The sequence below is a fragment of the Dromaius novaehollandiae genome, chromosome 20, assembly GCF_036370855.1.
Source record: "Dromaius novaehollandiae isolate bDroNov1 chromosome 20, bDroNov1.hap1, whole genome shotgun sequence".
NCBI lineage: Eukaryota > Metazoa > Chordata > Aves > Casuariiformes > Dromaiidae > Dromaius > Dromaius novaehollandiae.
In genome coordinates, this window is record NC_088117.1 from 2,403,971 (window position 1) to 2,424,319 (window position 20,349).

The 20,349-nt window shown below is 49.9% G+C and overlaps 1 protein-coding gene across 12 annotated transcripts in view; it reads right to left on the bottom strand.

Moving 5' to 3' along the window:
- The window catches only part of GRIN1 (glutamate ionotropic receptor NMDA type subunit 1), a 41,363-nt gene that overhangs the window by 19,042 nt on the left and 1,972 nt on the right, over positions 1–20,349 (bottom strand). For 8 of the 12 annotated variants that reach the window (XM_064523577.1, XM_064523575.1, XM_064523572.1 and 5 more), the window contains exons 2-12: positions 18,293–18,427; positions 12,559–12,735; positions 7,798–7,860; positions 6,963–7,063; positions 6,232–6,353; positions 5,290–5,464; positions 3,450–3,594; positions 3,267–3,350; positions 1,856–1,991; positions 781–908; positions 408–572 (exon numbers count right to left, since the gene is read on the bottom strand). In XM_064523577.1, coding sequence (XP_064379647.1) covers positions 408–572; positions 781–908; positions 1,856–1,991; positions 3,267–3,350; positions 3,450–3,594; positions 5,290–5,464; positions 6,232–6,353; positions 6,963–7,063; positions 7,798–7,860; positions 12,559–12,735; positions 18,293–18,427 — 1,431 coding nt within the window. The remainder of the gene's footprint in view (positions 1–407; positions 573–780; positions 909–1,855; positions 1,992–3,266; positions 3,351–3,449; positions 3,595–5,289; positions 5,465–6,231; positions 6,354–6,962; positions 7,064–7,797; positions 7,861–12,558; positions 12,736–18,292; positions 18,428–20,349) is intronic. The other 4 variants (XM_064523581.1, XM_064523576.1, XM_064523574.1 and 1 more) reach the window with 1 other exon arrangement.

The following is a 20,349-nucleotide window of genomic DNA, read 5'->3' on the forward strand; positions in this document are numbered from 1 at the left end:
GCCTCCACACCGCAGAGGGGGAGAGGTACACTGTGGTACAACACGCAAGGTGGAGAGGAGCCTTGTGGGTACCTGGAGATGTCAGCCCTTCCCCACCCTGCAGCATTGGCCTGCCTCTCATTGAGAATGAGGAGATCGTGTTTGCACAAAGCTACCAAGCTTGTTGCTCTCTGCTTGTACCACTGCTGGGGAAGTGCATCACAGAAGGGAGAGTAACCTCAAGACTGACATCCTGCACCAAAGGCTGGGCTTTGCTACGGTGCTGGAGGGGGTAGGCGGCAGTGGGTGAGTGATCTGGGCAGGGTGCAGGCAATGCCACAGGAGGGAAAACACAGGACACACAGCTGGGAGCCAGGGAGCACGCAAGGCCTCCCCAGTCCTATGGAACACCCTGGCCCAGCCCATACCTTCTTCACAAGGATAGTGAGGCCCTGGTACTTGAAGGGCTTGGAGAACTCAATGTACTGTGCCCGCTCGTTGTTGATGGTGAGAGGAGCCACAATCATATCTGCCTGGCCGCTCAGTAGCTCCCCCATCATCCCGTTCCACTCCTTCTTGTTGCTGTTGTTAACCTGCCAGAAAGCCAGCACAGGATGAGCCTGCCTCCCCTGACACCCATCCCTTGCCAGCCAGGACCCCTCATGCATGTGGTATATGCAGGGATGGGGGCTAAGGCTCACCACCACACTCCCTGCCTCCCCCCACCGCTCCGGAGAACAGCCCAAGGATGTTTCAACACATGATACAGGCAAAGAGACATTCCAAGCTGCCCAAACTCACCCGCTCTTGGGTACCAAATTTACCATCAGCCACCAGGTGAACCTCATAGGTGAAATTCATGACCCCTGCCAGCCGGATGAGTAGGTCGATGCAGAAGCCGTAGCAGCACAGTGCCACAGTGGGGCGGCCTGCGGGTGGGAGAAAGCAGCACGTCAAGTGCTGACAAGTGGAGACAGCTCTTTGCTAGGGACTGCTGGCTACACAGCTGTCCCCAGTGAAAGCAGCCACCTGCCTGGTTCTGGTTTCAGAGATGTAATCATGTTATTCAGGCAGTGTCATCTACCTTCGTCACCCTGTCCCATTGCCTCCATCACCCAAGTGTGCAAGGGAAGCATCATTGTGGGAGAAAGGCAAACTAGAGGCAAAGGGGGATTCATCCATTTGGCATGACGCAATGAGGTGGACTGACAGCTCGTGCCACCTGCCCACACTAGGGAGGATGGAGGGAGCTTGGGGCATGCAGGGCTGGGTTGGAGGAATGCTAAAATGGATGTGTGTGGCTAAACACAGCCCAGGACACAACTCGGACTGAAGGGACTCATGCACAGGAAAGCATGACAGGCCAGAAAGGATCCACTTTAAGTGGATTTGTGCAATCCTGGCATTGCTAAGCAACTCACACACCCCACTATGCTCACTGCAAAGCCCGAAACATGCTTTGAATAACAAAATGATTTTAAACAGGGTATTGCTACTGATAATGTGCCCTTGGGTTCTTGTTTAGTGCTTCTGTTTGAGAATAGGGCAAAAGGAATCAGAGTGTGTCAAGATGTGGAAACACAATGTGCAATCCCCTAAAACAGCCATGGAGCCCCCAAGGAAGAAACAGAAGGAAAAACCCTGGCACACCTGATTTCCCCTGCCCAGTTGCTGCAGAGCATCACTGCAGGGCTGAGCTGACAGGTGGCACTAGGGACTGGACATGCTGCCACCCTTCCTCCTCATCACTGAGCCTGGGAGGCTCCCATGCAGCTGAGACCACCCAGGGACCCCTCCCCAGGGTGGGGCTCTTCGCCAACCAGGCGCACTGCTGGAGCCGCGGCCCTCGTCACTCCATCTAGTTAGATCCAGTTACCTGGGATGGTCTCGTTGGGCCCAGTACAAAAGACCTTTTTCACAGGGTCTCCATTGATGGTGAATTCCTCTCTGCATGTGCCATCTGCTTGTGTGGGCTTCACGTACACAAAGGGCTCTTGATGGATCGTCACGATCTGTGGGGGAAGCACAAACACCCACTTGTCCCCATCCCCCTCCAGAGCTATCTCCTCCCTGGGGAGCTAGGATGATGCATGTGGTTGGTCTCAGTGAACCAAGGAAAACTCTCCAGGATCTCTCTCTGTGCAAGCAGGGCCCTCATCAGCTGCCACCTCAGCACGAGATTGCTTAGCCCAGCAGCAGGCCTTAGCCCAGCATGGCTGTGGCGTGGGAAGCCATTTGCTTGCCCTGCACCCGAGACAAACAGCCATATTTGCATCTTCCTTCATGTGACACTTCCACTTCTGGCCTCAAAGCCTTTCACAGCCCTTTCCCTTACAGGCAGGCCAAAGAGTGACAGCAAAGCCAGAATTACAACCTTGGCCTGTGCTCTAGCCACCATGTCACACTATTTCAAGCTAACACAGTTCTTTCAGCCATGCCCTGGCCCCTCTCGGTAAAGCAGCATCCTAATGCCTCTGTACCACCTCTGCAGGAACAAGGGCTCACAGCCAGCAGGAACATGTGATTCACCTCAGGGGGACAGAAAGACATACGAGCCATCATACTGGTAAGACTAGCTGTCCCAGTATCCAGTCTTTAAAGTGGCTGCTGATGAACCCTTAGGAGAAGGGCATGAGAAACAGTGTAAGAGTGGAGGGACTTTCTCCCAGTGTAATGGAGGGATTTTCTCCCAGTGTAATCTCCAGCTTCTAGCCATCAGCTAGCTGTTCAGTGACTTCCTGAGCCCAACATTGCAGCCACCATCCCACCTGCCCTCCACTAGTCTGTTTAACCCTGTTTCCTTCTGGTCTCTGCACTATCAGCATCAACAAGCTCCAGAACTGAACTATGTGTTGGCCAAAGGAGCCCATCCTTGTATTCACTGTAAACATGTGCCAGATTCCCTCTGGCTCCCAAGCCATGTGGAATGGTGAACACCCTTACCCTCCATCCCTTCTTTGTTCTCCTATCTCATATCCCCTTTCCATTCCCCTTTATCTCTTTTTCCAAACCAAAGGATGACACCCTATTTTTGTCCCTAATTTGGGAACTAATTAGAGACACCCTAATTTGCCTCCAGATGGAAGCTGTTCCCTACCTTTGAACACTCTCCAGTACCTTTTTTAAAGTTATTCTTCTATATCCCCTCTGAGATGGCATGTGCCCTAGGCTGCACACGCTGCTGGTAGGTGCAGAGGCACCAGCAGAAGTGGAAGGCAGATGAAGTAACAGCCCTGCATGCAGAAAGCTGAGAATTGCTGCCGCCTCCTGCTGCCATTTGCTGTTACCTTCAATTTGGTCGACATCTGATAGCCTTGAGGTTTCTCAGTTTCCCCCCCAGGCCAGATGATCTTCCGGTCATTGGTCAAGACCTGTGAATGTTCCCAGAGGAAGGGGAGAGATATCAGGCCACAGACACACATTCCTGTATACGCATCCCTCCCATCCACCCAGTCCAGACCTGTACATACATGGCTGCCATTGTAAATCCCAACTTGGACCAGTTTCCGGTTCTGCAGGTTCATGATGCTGTAATTGGCAAACTTCCTGTCCCCATCTTCATTGAATTCCACCCGTCCGGTGACACCCTCCGAATACTTGGAGGACATCAACACCCTACAGAGAGAAACACAGTAGGGTCAACCTAGAAAACCTGCAGCGGCCACTGGAGATCTAAGACGGGGCAAGAAAGGCAAATGCTTTCTCTCAGTGGCCTAGCATGTCTCATATGCCCATAACCCTGTGGAAGTCCAGCCAAGGCTACCTATAACCTGTTCATAGTCCATTGGTCACCTGCTCCTGGTGGATGAGATCAGGCCTGGAGGCTCATATTTTCCAAACCTTGCCCTAGCATATCTGTTGTCACCATGCCCTGTTTTCTACCAGGTCAGTCCCATTCCCCTAAGGAATGATTTGGGCTACATATCTAGTCCACAGCATCCAGGGACACCTTCCTTTGAGGGGTCCTTCGGTGGCTGTGTTCATGCAGCAGCTCCTGCTATCTCTGCTTAGCACCAGTCCATTGCAGTCTGGGTAATGGCCCTGAGCATGTACTTACTTACACTATCAAGGGGAAAACAAGCACCCCACACCCTGGAAAAAAGATAGTGAACACACAAAATAATTGCACGAGCCACTCACACTGCTCAGCAGAGAATAACATTGAATAGCTCACGTCAAAGATTGTGTCACTGGAGAGGAGCACAGGAAATCTTTCTAAAATAAAAGCCTCAGGCTCTGCAGGTCCCCTCCTCAACAGGACCTAGATCTACAGAAAGAGAATCTTGGACAACATCATGATCATGTCTGCAGAGAGCAATCCCCAGCACAGGATCCCACTGCTGAGACCAGCACCCTGGTTCTGGTTGCATCCTGCAGAGAACAGCCCTCCAGCACTAGGAGCCATCCTACAGAGGGCATTGCCACTTTACCAGGACCCGTCTGGCAGAAAAGGCTGCTGTAGCTCCAGCATCTGCAATGACACAGGACGTTACCCCCCACAGTACAAAAGTCGGGTTCTAGGGAAGGCATGTAGCACTGAGCATCTGCTGAACACACTGTTGGTGACAGAGAAATCCAACACACGCATGCTCTGATCCTACATCACACACATCCCAATCCACTGAGACCCCAAAACCTGAAAGCACCCTCTATGGCACCAGAAGTTGTTACAGTAGAGAGCGACATGCCCCAGGCGTGGAAACCTCATCCCCCTCCAAGCACTTTTTGCAGCACACTGACCCATGCATTCAGAATAGAAGCCACAGCCTGCAAAACAATGCCTTGAAACGTCTAGTAAGAAATGTGTCAGCAGCACCGAGATCTGGTTTGACAGAAATCTCCTCAACACCCCGATTCCTCTCTCCTGCTCAGAGAATTAAGATCCAGACCTGAGGAGAGCATCCCTTCATGGCACCAAGATCTCTGCCTCTGGGAGTCATCCCTGACCCACAGTGCTCCCTGTCCCCCAGGCATTGCCTGGGATAGCATGGGTTGGCATGGACAGAATCTGTGCCAGGCAACAAGATGATGCTTAAATAGCCTGGACAACTGCAGGCCAGTGCCTGAGCCCTTGTCCTAGCTAGTTTTCTAGGAGACACGCAGCCATGACATCTGTATTGCTAATAGTCCTGTGCCATATGTGCCAAAACTTTAGCGACAGATTTCCCTGGCAAAGCTATTGTGCTGCTCTACTGCACTATTTCCAGATGCTCTCATCTTTTCTATCTTGCCCTAAACAGTTCCTTTGTTCCCTCTGCCCGACCAGGACCCTTCCTCTGGGAGTGCAGAGCCCACCCTTCCCCCAAGTACCTCTTGAAAAGGGGGCCCGTCTTCCAGATGTTGGTGTTGCCCACACAACCACGCGGTGGGTCTGTGATATTCTCCTTCTCAAACAAGTCGTGCACGGCCTGGGCCACCACAGCAACAGCATCACTGATGTGGGCTGACTCGTTCTTCCCGTTGATGAGCTGCAACCCGATCACGCCTGCCACAAGCAGAGGGGAAGAGAGAGGTCAGCCTCGCTGGGCATACTGGCTGCTCTGGAGTTATTCCCACAGGACCAGGGCCTGGCAGGGCTCAGGGGCAGGCAAACATGTGGTTATGGGCCTCAGGACTCCCGCACGGGCACAGCTGGGGAGTTGCCTGGGACTCAAGCAGGAACAGGCAGGGCAAGCAGCTGCAGCAGATGCAGGGCTGACACTGTCCTGCCAGTCAGAGATGGAGGGGGCCTGGGGACTGCAAAACAGACCATTGACACACAGAGATGTAGCCCCATCCCAGCACCCTAGCCATTCCCCCAGGTGACGGGCAGCCTACAAAGCCCTGGCAGACTGGAGTTGGGGCATGGCAGCATGTCAAAGGCTGCCAGACTGCTCCTGCCACCCCGTGGGAGCAGAGAGCAAAGGCTGATGTTTGTGTGGGTCCCTCCACTTGCTCAGGTCCACCACAGCATTCTGTTCTCCCAGCCCAAGTGATCCCCAGGAGGGCAGGCGGCACAGGTGGGGGAACTCAGCTCTCAGCCTCTCTCAGCCACCCTTGCATCGAGGGAGGGCTAGAGGCACCCCAAAAGATGAGGACTTCTCCCCAACCTCATGCAGGGAATTGCCTGCCCTGCCAGCATGGAGATCAAGCTTTACTGCAAGGACCAAATGACAGCCAGCTGTGCCGCAGGCATGGCTCAGTCCAAGCTCCGAGCGGGGTCCTCTCCTAGCCCAGCCGACAGCGGGGCTGGTGGCCCCTGCGGGTGCCTACCATCAGGGGCGTAACGCAGTGCATTGCCTGATATCTCCCGTTCCCCCACCAGCCACACGTAGCCGGAGCCCGTCATATTGAGCATGGCTGCTGATCTGTACACCGTGGCCGCATCATCCTCACTGCAACGAGAAGAAGGGAACGGCAATGTGGCTCCAGGTGCCGGCTGGCCTCTTGCCCTCTGTCTGAGACCCCAGGGAGGCAGCAGGGCCATGGACACCACATCCCCAGGGCTGACCTGGCCAGGCAGACCTCCTCAGACCCACTCTGATAGCTGGTTCTCCTGGGCAACAGCTCATTCTTTGATGCAATGGAAACTTTCTCTCAGCTTTGTCTAATCCCCCCACACCCAGCGCTGCTGAGCACTGGCAACTCTGGCCCATTCTTTATGATTCATCATCTATAGACGTGGGGGCAATAAGACCCCCCCTCCTTCACAGGGCCTCAGGGTATGTCATTAATATGTGCTGCAATCACAAGTGGTAGCACTTTGCAGGACAGTCAGCCACCTCTGCCTTGCCCATAGTTTCAAGTTCCTTAACCAGCAGTACTCACAGCACAATACCTGCTACCTGCTTGGGACAGAGGGCTTTATGTGGGTTTTCTCCCATGTTCCCTGAAGGGAAGGCATGCCCCAAATCTGCACTGACTCCAGTGCTGGGCAGCATTGCAAAGGGGAAAATGAGGAAATCAGACTGAGGAGTGGAAGGAACAGCTCCCCTAGGCCTTACCTGGCAGAAAGGATGATGACTCGAGCCTCCAGCTCCTTAGCTTCAAGCAGCAGGGACGTCACATTTTTGGTTCCAGGATCAAACTGAAGAACTTTCTCAGCCTGTGATTGGTGTGAGCAAAGCTGGTTAGTGCAGTAGTCTAAGGACTGCTTGTGAGAACCATGCTATCTAGAAAAGGGTCAAGAAAATTCATTAAACTGCACAAGTCTGATAAATAAGGTTGGTTATAGCTAGGTTTTTTCTTTTTTTCTTTTCTTTTCTTTCTTTTCTTTCTTTCCTTCCTTCCTTTCTCTTTTAAGGTTTTGGCTTTTTGGTTTTTGCACTGTGCATGCAAACTGAAGTCAATCAAGACCCAAAAAGAGGCGTGCATTGTACAGGAAAGAGAAAAAGGCTTTGAAATGCAATTGAAAACTCAAACGAGTGTTGTTTTTCAAAAACATGGGAAATGAAAAAAACATTGCACAGGGTTAACCTTTGGGAGTAAAAGTGAGCAACTTACACCAAGGAACCGTTTCCTTTGGGGAGGAAAGGGGGTTGGTTCAACTTTTCAAAAAAAAAAAAAAACTTGCAAGTTAATTACTGGTTCACATGCATGTTTCAAAAAGAAATCCTTCCAGGGTCAGCTGGCTAGGTTTCCATTCTCAAGTCCAAACCAAACTATCTCAACATAAAAACGTGCTACCAAGAAACATAGTCATGGATCTTTTTTTTTTCTTTCTTTTCTTTTCTTTTTTTCTCTTTCTCTTTTTTTCTTTTTTATTTTTTCTGGTGGCTGTGGCTATTTTTCATTTGCTAGTTAGGTTGGTGGGCGGCGTGCATTTCCATGCATATATACCTTGGGTCCTCGCTTGTTGTCATAGGAAAGTTGGTCGAGGTTTTCATAGTTCCTTTTTTTACTCTGATGAATAATGTGCACAGAGAAAATATGTAGACACAGAAGAATATTATAAACAGTTGAAAATGACGTGTAGTAAAGCAATCCAACATCCACCTCCTCCTCCACTGTTTGCTAAAGGGTCTCTATAACGCTGGAGCTCGCAAAAACCACTATCAGGAGAGAGTGCCTCAGCTCTCACGGGAGCGTCACGGTGCAAAGCCGTTTTGGTTAGAGCAAGTCTGAGTGTCACAGCTGTTGCGATGCAGTTGTATTTCCCTTGTGGGCCTGGGGAATTCTTCAGCAAGAAATTTATATCTTAAAGTCAGAAACAATCTACGCATCTCTAAGGGCCTAAATGGTGGGTATTCCATGGAATTACTGTGGAAGTAAAGGACACAATGTTGTGTACGGCAAGTGCTGGATAAATGCAAACTGTTACAATTATGAGTATTAGCATTACTATTATTACGCTTATCATTCAGATCCTGTTCACCCTAAGGGAGTTCACAGCAAGTGAAGTGTCTCAGCTGAACTTCTCACCTCTCTCAAGGAGGGAGCAGCATTTTGGACTTCTGTTGCCATTCAAAAGAGAAAGAAAAAGCTTGCAACATCCTGTGTTGCCTCAAATCTTGGCAATATGAAGCAATGCTGATCATGGGGTGAAGCTTTTACCTGGTGCTTGGGGAGGGCTGGAGGGCAGGTTACAGAGCACCTCATGGCTCTGCAGCACACAGGTGGCCTTGGGAAGTGCAGTTTTTGGAGACCATGGTGCCCACGCCCTGACCCTACACATCGCTAGGAGTTCACTGCTCAGCGGTCTCCATGCTGCTGGCTGGAGCATCACACCCAGACTACGGGCAGGTGGCACAGCATGGACTGATCCTGCAGATAATGGAACAGAGCAGAGGGATACCTTCTCCCTCTCACTTCCCTGAGCCACTTCTGCTGCTCAGCCTCAGTGTTCAGTCCCAAAGGAGCTGGAGTCATGAAACCTGGTTTTGGAGGTTTCCTCTCCACCCGGCAGCATGCTGAGGGCTGATGGCCCCTGCTTTCAGAAACCTTGACCCTGCAGTAGCACACACAGAGCATAGTGGATCTTTCTGGGAGCAACCAGCGTGGCGATGCCAGTAACATCACCCCAATAGTGCATGGAGGATCAGGACGGACTTCTGTCAATATTTAGTGGGACATAGTCCGACCTCTTCCTCTAGCCCCCTTACCACCCCAGCTGGACATCCCTGAATTGTGTGTAGGGGTGATGGGACATGGTTCTATTCCAATCCCCATTTTGCAGCATCTTACAACAATGGCTACAGTCCCCTGCCAGCAACCTGAGGCTTTGCACCCCCAACACATAAGGGTTCCACTTTTCCCGGGTTGTTCCTTAGGCAGCTGGGTTTTATCTCTGCATCTTGGTCTCCAAACTAAATAGCTCGCCTCCTCCTGAGCACTCAGGCCAGTCTTCAGCAGGACGCTTTGCCATATCTCATGCCTGTGCGTTGTTTGAAGGGCTCAGTGCAGTCACGTGATCTTTCCTCTTCCCTCTTTACCCTTCATTCCTCGTACACAGCCTGGCAGCCTTTTTATTGCTCTAAAAAGTTGAATCCTTACAAGGAAAAGAATCTGAGGAGGCAAAATTTACTGCAAGCCCAGGTCTGCCTTCACTTCAGATGACGTCCATGGTGGCAATTTCTATGACTGCTTCTTAGAGTCTCCTCACATCACAGTGAGACATGGAATAACACCACAACAGAGGAGAGCAGTGTCACGGCAGCAGGATAGTGTGAATATTCTCCTCTAATGAAGAGATATTGGCCATTCTTCCTCAGGCACCAGCAATTTAGCAGGAAACTGTCATCCACCTTGCAACCTACAGCCACGACTTCACGTGCCCTGTGTATGCTGGCACCTCAAACCAAGCTGGTCAGTAAAGTGAAGCAGATTGGGTGTTTTGGGTCCAACACAGCTGGACCTAGTGGGACCCGATCAGATTTCTCTGCCTTTCTGTGTCCCCATCCCTACTGATGGAACTGGACCCCTAATGCTTCCTCTTTCCACTGGGCAGGGAACATCGGGTCCCACAGCACTTTCCTGCTACTTGCTGGACTAGTGCTACTCAGCTCACGTTTGACACAGGGACCAACAGTTTCAAAATTCACTTTCCACAATATTATCTAGCATTTACTTAAAAATTATAGCTTGCACAAACATCACTGTCCCAAACGAAGGGAACCTACAAGCCAGGAACCAGCCACTTCTGACTTCCAACAAACTCCTTTTTTCACAGCACTTCCTAGTGAACCCAAGGAGTGTTTGTGCAATCATGGGCCTGCCCAGCATAAATTTATAGAGCTATACCACTCAACCAGGGATGAAGCAGAAACCCCATGCTGATAGTTACTGTAGACAGGCTTAAAACACAGCTAGCATGTGGGATGTGGCAGAACAGATCATCCTGGCCTCAGTTCTGGGCTCTGAGCACATGCTTAAAGTATGAATCTGTACAGTGATGGCTGAGGATCACCCAGGGCCTGCACAGGCTCTAGGAGGCAACTAGGAGACAAGCCATAGTAGGGTCCATGAGCTTAAGTGATCAGGTGAGCTTCTGACACGCAGGAGAGACCCCAGGTCCTGAGGGGCTATGATCTAAGCCTTGAAGAGGGCAAGAGCAGCTCTTCAGCGTGCTCCCTCACCAGACCTCAGGCTGTGCTTGAAGAAACTGGGGAGGGGGCCAGGGTACAGCTTCAGGGCATGAAGAGAAGTCAGCACATCAATGATTAGGAGAGCAATTAGACAGCAGAAGAGACTGAGAAAGAGGGGGAAAGTCCTGATGGAGTCCACCTTCCAGATCAGCCAGACCAGCCAAATTGACCAGAATAAACTCAAAGGAAAGAGAAACAAGATAGTATGGCAGATCCCAGAGGGAAGACAGTGACCTACCATCAGGGAGCACAGGCCCCAATGTAGAGGACAGTCAGGGCATCAGAAGTGGTCAAGTGGCTGCCAGAATACACCAAGACATGTCATAGATTCAGTGTGAATGCAAGGAAGGTCTGAGGACAGATCCTTTCTCCCCTTCTTTCAGGCCCCAGATCTCAATGGTTTTCCTGTAGCTGAAGAAGAAATACGCCCTGCACCTGGGAGCGGGCATTGCAGTGAATGGAAGCGTGGAGAGGGATCAGTAAAAGGGGATGCATAGAAGCTGCAAGACAAACAGAAGTTGGACATCAAAAGATGCAAGAAGAGGGATGAAGGACTGACAGCAGGAGCCACCCTTCCACAGCTCTCCCTGGGTAAGGGCAGAGATGAGGGAACAGCGTACTGGTAAGAGGCTGTGGAGAGAAATATCAGGCTGCAGTGGCTCAGCAAGAAGCTGCTGTTGGAGGCAGGAGTATCCCACAATGGTGGGCTGCACACCGTGTCTCACGATGGCCTAGGCTGCAGCGAGGGTGAAACTTCTCAGAGTCCAGTGCCAAAAATTAAAAGCCTGTTGGTCAGTGTTGTTTGTACCAGCCTGCACCCCTGTGCCAACGGTTTCTTCAGTGGCTTGACAAGAGGTGATGAAGAGCAGTGACAGGCTGGTATCTCAGCTCAGATGCCCAGCTTGAAGCACAGGAATAGTCTATGGCCACATCTCCTCAGCAGCTGACCTAGCAAGTGTCCACTGGTGGGGCTGGACAAGAACAGACTGTGGTCCTTGCCCATGACCCAAGAGGTAGCAGCCAGGAATGAGTGTCCTGTCCTGAGGCTGCTGGAGAACTGGGAGATGGGTTCAGACACTACCGACCTGAAGGGCACCTAGTACTGCCCCAGGACCCAGGGTGGACAAGAGGTGTGCTGGGACATTCCTTTCACCCCTTAGGGCAGGAGGTGGTTCCTTGCCTTCCAGTTAGGTGCTTGCCTTTGAACCTTTGCAGCCAAATGGCTCCCTGTCTTGTCCTTCCCTGCTTTGCTTGAACACTTGCTCAGTCCTATACTCCATGGTAGCAGGTCTAAGGTTATCCTGCTCAATTTCCAGTAGATTCAGAGACCTCCCCTGTCTCCATCCCCCTTCCCCCGAGTGGCCCTGAATGCAGGTGCAGTGCACCTCCTCGATAAAGCTGCTCTCGCGAGCCACAACCGCACTCTCGTAACAGCATGGGGCGTCAGGAAAGCAGCGTTTGGCATGTGCTTCAATGGAGATGGGAACTGGGGCATCAACCTACAGGCTCAGAGCTGACAGCTTTATAGAGAGGGTGCATTATACCTCTGTGCATCAACGTGCCAGCTGCCCTTGGCCCTCCTTAGCCACTAAGGTGAGCTCCAGTTAGCCAATTCAGAAGCTGTTTTTCTGGGTTGGTTTGGCATTGCTGGGTCTGGACTGGCCCCTGGGTGGCTGTAAGTGGGGCAGGTGCTTCCCTAAGCTGAGCGACTGGTCCTCTCCTTAGGTGGGAATCTTGGGCGAGGTATTTGCAGAGCTCCAGGTTATCCTTCCCTTCATTTTGTAGTCGATTTACATGTAGGAGATTTTGACCATGGCAAAGCAAGTGAAATGAATAAAGTACAAAGTTCTGTCAGGTACTAGTCAGACACTGTTGATGCTTTAAGCATGTTAGCCATGTTACAATGGAAAGAAAAGGTGTTTTACATACAGAAATCTACATACATACAACAGCCCGAGACTTCTAGTTTTGTTGTTGTTGCTTAAACAAAGTTACAAGACAATATTTAGGGACTGACCTTGGACTCTCTCTCCTCCAAGAGGGTCTCCAGCTTCTTCTGTGCAGCACGACCTTCGTGGTCGTCACTGACTATCAGAATGACGTGATTCCAGTTGAAGACTCTCATCATCTCAAACCAGACGTTGGCCTGGTGAGAGTATGGTGGGACTGTGCGCAAAAAGGACAGGTGGATGCTCTGCAAGGAAGAAGAAGAGCTAAACATAGACTAGTGTGGGTCATCTGCCAGGGTACATCTCAAGGAATGGGCAAGTTCACACAGACAGGGTAGGGATCACTAGGTCAAAGAGGTAGAGCAGCAATTTATGGCAGTCCTCTTAGTTGCAAACCTTTAGCTGGCCTCTGGTCTCTAAACTCCTTTCTTTTGACTGAGAAGCAGATACTTGCTACGATTTCCTACTTTTCTGTGGTTAATCCAGTACATGGGAGAGAGGATTTTTGCTTCGTAGCCTATAAATGCATGGTGAAGAAAAGCCTATCCAGGAAAGAACTGTCAGAAATATTCAGTGCAAACATAGCCTTTTTTCTGATTATTTGAAAATGTTATTGAGCATGCAGTGCTATGGACGTCAAAAAGAAAACGAATTCCCTTCAGAGAGCAATAAGGATCAGTTGCAGGTACACACAGGTATATACCAATCATTTGTCATGAGAGAAGTTCAGAAAAGCAGTTTTACAACATGCTGTTTGGCTTTTCTAGGTCAGCTTGTTCCACAGCAGCACACAGGAAGAGACACAGCTCTGGACTCATGCCCCAGCTAACCTATCTGATTTGGTTAAAGACATCATTATGGTTGGATGATTGAGCAATAGCAATTCCAACATAATTAAGTACAGTACTTTGGGGAGCAACTGTACCAAAAGTTGTAGCTGACAAAAAGGTTTCAAAAAATGCAGCTTTTTCAAAAGGCCCCAGAGTCAAATATTAGAAAATTAAAGTGCTTAGGCTCAGCATGGATGCTGCTTGAAAAAAATAGCTAATTTCTGGAGGGAGGCAAAGGTCTAAACAGGAAAGGACAGAAAGATGAGCAACACAATATTTTTCTTTAATGGGCTGAGATGGTCCTCTGGACCAAAGAGGGCTAGTCCAGAACTGACTATCCAAGGATCTGATCCAGCACTGGTTACAAATCTCCTGACTAGGCCACAGTAATTCACACTAGAAGGGAAAAAGTGTCTCATTTGCCATGGAACTGCATGGGAGGAATGAGCAGCTCAGCTAACACCTTTTCCTCACATATGACATGGTGATGAAGTCAAAGCAAACTATGGAACATACAGAAAATAATACTTAACTCCTGTCATGGCTACATCTCTTAACACTCTGCCCTTACCGGGGATACCGGGCTGGCTCTGCCACTTTGTCCCAAAACACAGAAACAGAGGCTCTGAGGTAGCAGCAAAAATACCAAAAGCAGCAGAAATATTTCCAAATTACAGAAGACTGAGAAGACTGTGGCTGTTTAATTTAATGTGGAGATGAATCAGGAGAGACTTAACAAGTGTCACTTAAAAGCAGTTTTGTATGAATGATACAAACATTCCCAATTATGCAAAGAGCAGGAGAAACACTGTTTGCCCCATAAGCCCAATATTAATCTATAGGATCAGGAAAAAGCCCAGAGAGACGAACAGTGGGAAGAACAAATGTGGTCTCCACCTGAATATGTTGTTCAGTCTCTCTCTGTAGGCAGTGGAGAGGCCCAGGCACTTCCATGTCCAGCCCCACTCCTCCTGAGGTAGATATCTAAAAGAGCTCAGGCCAGTGGCAGCAGAGAAGGGCCTGCTTCTCCCCTTCTGGCTGTAATGGGAGCTCAGATGACTCACACACCATTAATCCCAGCAGGAACACCCACACTTGTCCGTTTCCCCTATCCCTGAGTATTTTTAATAGATTTGAGGAAAAGCAGGAAAGTGGAGAAAAATCAGAAGAGAAAAAAGAAATGGAAGAAGAATAGAATAGATAATACTCCAAAAAATACATATCAGAAAGTTTTTACAGGCTAGAAAACGTGAAAATCAAACTTGAACTTACTGCATTCCCTTTGAAATGAAAACAGCTTTGAAATTTCTATGTATTGCATGAAACTACTTTCTAGTTGCCCAACAAGCTTGCATCCAGTAGTTGCAAAATGCTGCTTAAACTGATCCTGGCTTTCCTGAATGTCATAACTATATATACCCCAAGGTTCAGAGAAACAAATTTCACAATGAAGTTGTTTGTCAACAATTTGTTTTAACATCTGATGTTTTACTTCAGTGTGTGTGAGACAACCAGCACGGTATGTTAATTCATTTCAGGTGAACTGCTTGTCAAGCACTGTCCCTGAAGTGCTGCTACAAGTGCTTTAAATTTGAGCTGCCATGGGTCATAACCTGCTCCCCTCAGATCAGGCACGCAGTGAAAATGCTCCCAATTACAAATCAACAATTCGCCTTGTAAGACATTCTGGGGGCTTCACATCATTTGCTCTCCTCTGAGTATTCCCTGTGCTCGCTGAGACTGCCAAAATGTGAGTGTGGAAATCACTCACAGCAATCTAGTTTGGAAATGCAAATCTGAACTGAAGAACAGCTTTCTGCAATATCCACCTATCTCCTGCTGAAATCCAAGTGCTCAGCCCTGTGCTTCCTCACTTAACTCTTTTTCTGCAAAAGAAAATACTGTCTGAGGCTGAATCTAGACCTCGAAGTGGATGCAGGTGACTCTCAATGTCATTTCATCTTTTTCAAATATTAGTAAGTTTTTACAAGATCCCTTTGGAAAAGGACAGAGATGTAAATTATCCCAATTTACACATGTGGAACAGAGACACAGAAATAATAGTCTATGTTGTCCACTCTGGTGGACCAGCATGAGAAGGTCAGAGTCTGATTTTTTGCAGTGCTTAGCCCATATGGAGTCCACAACGGGCTTTCCATAATGATGGATATCATAGCAATGTTCACCAGTCAGCTGCCTTTACCATGAGAACTTGCTCTCTCCAACAAACTCCAAGAAGTTCCCTGTTCACCTTCCACTCACTCAAAGGAGAAAGAGATTTCAGAGACTCTTTCACTGTGCAGGCTGGTTTATCCCAGGACTATGCTGAGCGAGGCGAGGATCTTGGTGAAAAAACAGGGAATCATTTTATAAGATGTATTTACAAGGAGGCCAAACAAAGACTGCCAAGCCTGAGTGTTTAGCTTCACAGTTGCAATACTGTTTCTAGAACAAGTAGTTCTTTGAAGACTGGGAGTATTAAAGCTTGCTTCCCTTAGGTCTCTTCATCGAAAGACTGGCTACAACTGATGGACTGCTATGCTTGACTTGAGATGCTCTGAGAGCATCAAAAGAAACTGGGCAAACCTGTCTGTGCTGAAGCCCTTGCCTTTCCTCCCCCTGTCAGCCTGGACTTGGGAGTACCATAATTAACTCTGAGACTTCAACTCTCTGTGAAATATAGCTAAAATTGGCTGGTGCCTTCAAAAACAATCAGGGGTATACACAAAGTGATCTTAAAAGCTTGTTTCCATAGAAACTAAGATGAAAGATATAATTTCCTGAATTAAAAAATAAATAAATAAGCTGATTACTGAAAACCAAAAAGGGATTCAGATGAATCTCCCAGTATTGCACCAGCAGGGTCGTCCTGTCCTGCACAGAGCCTTTACAGTGTCCTGTCCACACTTGCATTGCCAGATCCACACCAGTCCTTTGCCCTTGAGCTAATGAAAGGCAACTGGCAGCAGAGGAGCGAACTGTTGCCTTCTACTTGGACCTGTCCTGTGGGTTGGGGGCAGGTGCACTCTGTGCTCCACTCCACTTCCACCTTTGCTGTGCCTCCCAGCTCCTGCTGGTCCCCTGTTCAACATCCTTGCACCCTGCTCCTCTCCCCACTCAGTCCTCGCTTTTGCCCCAGCATCTGCCTGCAATTTCCATCTCTGTAGGGAACTCAAAGCCCTCAAGGCCCCAGCTGTCTTGGAGGGGTGGAGGGTGCATGAGACCTGCATGGCAGGGATGCTCCGAGGAGTGAGACATGCTTGGTGCAGGCAGATGGCCTGCTTGCCAAGTCCCTGCTAGGTGAGTGCACCTCGCAGTCCTGCACCTGCCAAACACCCACAGATACTCAGGGGGAGGCATCTCCCTGCCACCACAGTGGGTTGCTCCTCTAGATCTGAAAGACAGTTGGGGTTTTTTTAGAGTCACTTTTGCTGAAAACATATTTCAAATGGGAAAAAACAGCTGAAGTGGACGCTGAATGGGAAACTCCACACCCCCTCAGGGTGAGTGTGGCAAATTCAGCACAAGCTCTTACTGTGGAAATGGCAGCTAATCTGCTTCAGTGAGCACAGCTCGGCTGAGAAGAAACTGGACTGATAACTGTGCGGATACCCTCCTCCCTGGCATCATGTGCAGTGTGGCAGGGTCCCCCTCAGTGATCCCCCCTCTAACCAGCATCCTTCCACAAGGCGGCACGAACCAAATCCCCTCTGCGTATTTTCTGCCTTCTGCTGCACCTCCCCCTTGGTTTGCCAGCTCTGTTATCATCCCTTTCCTTTCTAACAGTGCCTGACAGATCCCTGACGGGGCATGCCAGAGCTCCCGGCCCACGCTAGCTACCGCTTCTGTCACTGCCATGGCCACTGCTTGCTGGTCGTTCTACCATGATTTTACCTGCTGGGGAGATATGATGGCCTGCTGCTGCTCCAGCAGAGAAGTCCTGCTGCCTGGGTATCTGGGAGCCTGCTGCTCCTCACCTCTTGAAATTTGGCTTCATTTAGCATGTAGGCAGAGTGACTATTTTTGCACTGAACATTTGCATTTGTGAATATTCACATTTTCCAAAGATGTATTTATTCTTTGAAACAGGCCTGATTTCAATCACTAAGCTCATGCACCTGAACAAAATTGTCCCCAAAGGCTGCTCTAACAGCAGGGCTGTAATGGCGTGTGAATGGCCTGGTCCTGCTAAGCTGCTCCCTTTGCCTTTGGTAACTAAGAAGAGTCCTTGCAAGATCAGCTGTTAGCTGAGAGCATGCAGTGGAAGAGCCAGCCATGGCAGCATCTCAGCACACAGGCCAGGGCATTGCCCACAAACCTGGCATGAACCAGCCCTCTGCATACAGCAGGACTTCATCCAGACTGACCCCTCTTGGGTTTCCATAAAGACAGACACTGGTTTGCGCACCTGGAATTTGAAGCTCTTTCTTGAGCGTTGGCCAGACTGAATGTCATTTAAAGCCTTGGGATAACTTCTTAGTCAATTCTGTTATCTCCCCTACCAATATCATATAAGCCCAGAAAGTAAAAGGAACTAAATAACCTTCAAACTCCAGAGAGCTCCTGCCCAATGTACAGGCATCACTAGGATCCTCCCGCACCTTCACAAGTTCTCCCCATCTGGGGAGCACCCAGGATGCTCCAGCTATCACTAGTGAGCAGGGCAGGAGCTAGTTGATTCATTTGATTTGGCTAAAGAGCAATGAGTCCAGCAGCCTGAGAGAGAAACGCTGCAGAAATCATCCAGCACTATGTAGGTCAACACTGACAGCTGTGAAAAAATAACGTACAAGGGAATACAAGAGAAAGAGAGGGAGCTGCACATTTAACTGGAGAGGGTGGATAGATGGATGAATAGACATACAGACATATAGATAGGCAGGCTAGCGCAGACATCATTAACCCTCCTGATGGGCACTCTTGATTTACACCACATGTATGAGGTACTATACTAGAAACATGCATCAGTTACCTTATCAGAATATATAGACATGCGTGTTGTCAGACCAATGACAGGGATCCTGTAGAAGCCAGCTGTGTATGATACGGGTGTTGGTGTTAGGTGATCGTTTGGAGCAGGAGGGTGACTAACTAATATTGCATAGACCTGTAGGACAGGATACACGACACAAACATTATTTCACAGGAGCACATCGGCCATCGAGTGTGATTTTCCTTTTCTTTTCTGCAAGGTTAAACAGCCCCATGTTAACATGATAAGATCATTCGAATAATCGGAAACAGCATAGCAACAACTGCACTGGGGAGCATGTCCCAGCGATGGTGTGGAGAGGGCTGTTTGCAAGCCTGTCGCTGCCTCAGACTGCAGCCCACTCAGAGGCAATGGGTCTGTTCAGAGTTGCATCTTAATGGAAAAGCTGTGCCTAGCTGCTCGGCTTGCTAAACTAATAACTTTCATGGATTACAGATTAAAGGGAAACATCTCCCTTACAGTCACACTGTGTAATGCGATTTCTTTAACCACACATTTAATACTCAGTTGTAATTCCCCTCTGAGGACTATTACAAACAGAGTGGTCAGCTGGGACTCCGAGCAGGAGAAAGAGTGCAGAGCCACAGAGCAAATCAGCCATCTGGCCCTGAACATCCACAGAAATCAGAAAGTCAGAGAGGCAGAGGGGGGCAGAGGGGGGATCATCAGCTCTCAGGCACGGAGAGCTGGAATCTGCCCTCAGCACACCTGGGCAACATGGGGCAGGTTCATGGTGATCTATTCCACTTAGAGATCTGGGTTACACCAAAATAGAGGAGCTGTTATGAAAGGGCTGGGAGTTTGATCTCCAACAGGATCCTATTTTGTTTTTAAACTGAGGGGGAAGGAACCGGGTAATCCCTGGGGGATCCTTTGTTACAATAATGCACTTTCACAGCACAGGGAATGACCCCAGTTGGTGACAGCCACCAGGTCAGAGCTCCAGCTGGGGTAAAATCAGTGCAAGGAATTTGATATCAAGGAGGAAGTAACATTTCTTCCCTCCTCCAAAGATCTGCCCAAGCCCCAGGACATGCTCTGCACCAAGGCTGGAGGACACCTTGCTGGGAGAGGAGAGGATGATGAAAAACACCTCAAGCAGGGGGCCTTGAGAACTGTGTGGAAAGGTTGATGATACTGCCTGGTACTGGGTGGGAGAAGGCAGAGGGTGCAGAGAGAGCTGGTGGCAGGGGTTGGAGACCTTACTGTGAACAAAAGGAGGAATTACCCAGAAAGGGGTGTGGGGACATCACCTAATGGCTGTGGAGAAGCAGGAGGAGAAGTCCCCAGTGCAGCACTCATGCCTGACATGAGGAGATGGGGAGGGAGGCTGGCAGAGGGAGAGGAGAAGGGAGCACTTGGCAGGGCCGGGGCAACCAGAGCCGGGAGGAGGACGGCGGAGTGTGGCTACGCACTGGGACCTTGAGGAACTGGGTTTGGGCAGGGATCTGGACACAGGAGGGAGAGGCTGGAGACTGTGCGGGCGCAAGAGCTACACTGTGCGGCACAACAGCTGACAGAGAGGAGCCATTTTGCATGCGCGGGCTTCCAGGCTTTCCTCTGCCTCACTGCCCCCCCTGCTCAGGCTTAGCGCCAGCAAGCAAGGACAGAGCATGACTGTGCCCTCCCCATGCAGGGGCAGCAGAGCCAGGAGACTCCCTGCCCCCCAGGAAGGCATAGCCACGCCACAGCGCCCTGACTCCTAGAAAGTGAGACCTGCAGCCCCCCTCCACGCTACCGGGCTGTCACCCTGGGACGTCACAGAGACAGCTGCCCCTGTACCCCCCAGAGCGGGACTGCAGCCTCTCTGCACAAGCCCACCCACCCCACTGCCCACACGGTGGCCCATGGGGGCAGCTACCCTGCCCAAGTCAAGATCAGCACCAGCCCAGGGCTTCTCCAGGTTTGTCATTGGGGCAAGGCCTTAGAGGTGGCATGTATGCACAGATACCGATTAGCTGGGTTGCTTAAATGAAGCCTCATCCCAGCCATGACTCCTGACCCGACTGAGCCTTCTCTCTGTTCCCAGCCAGGTA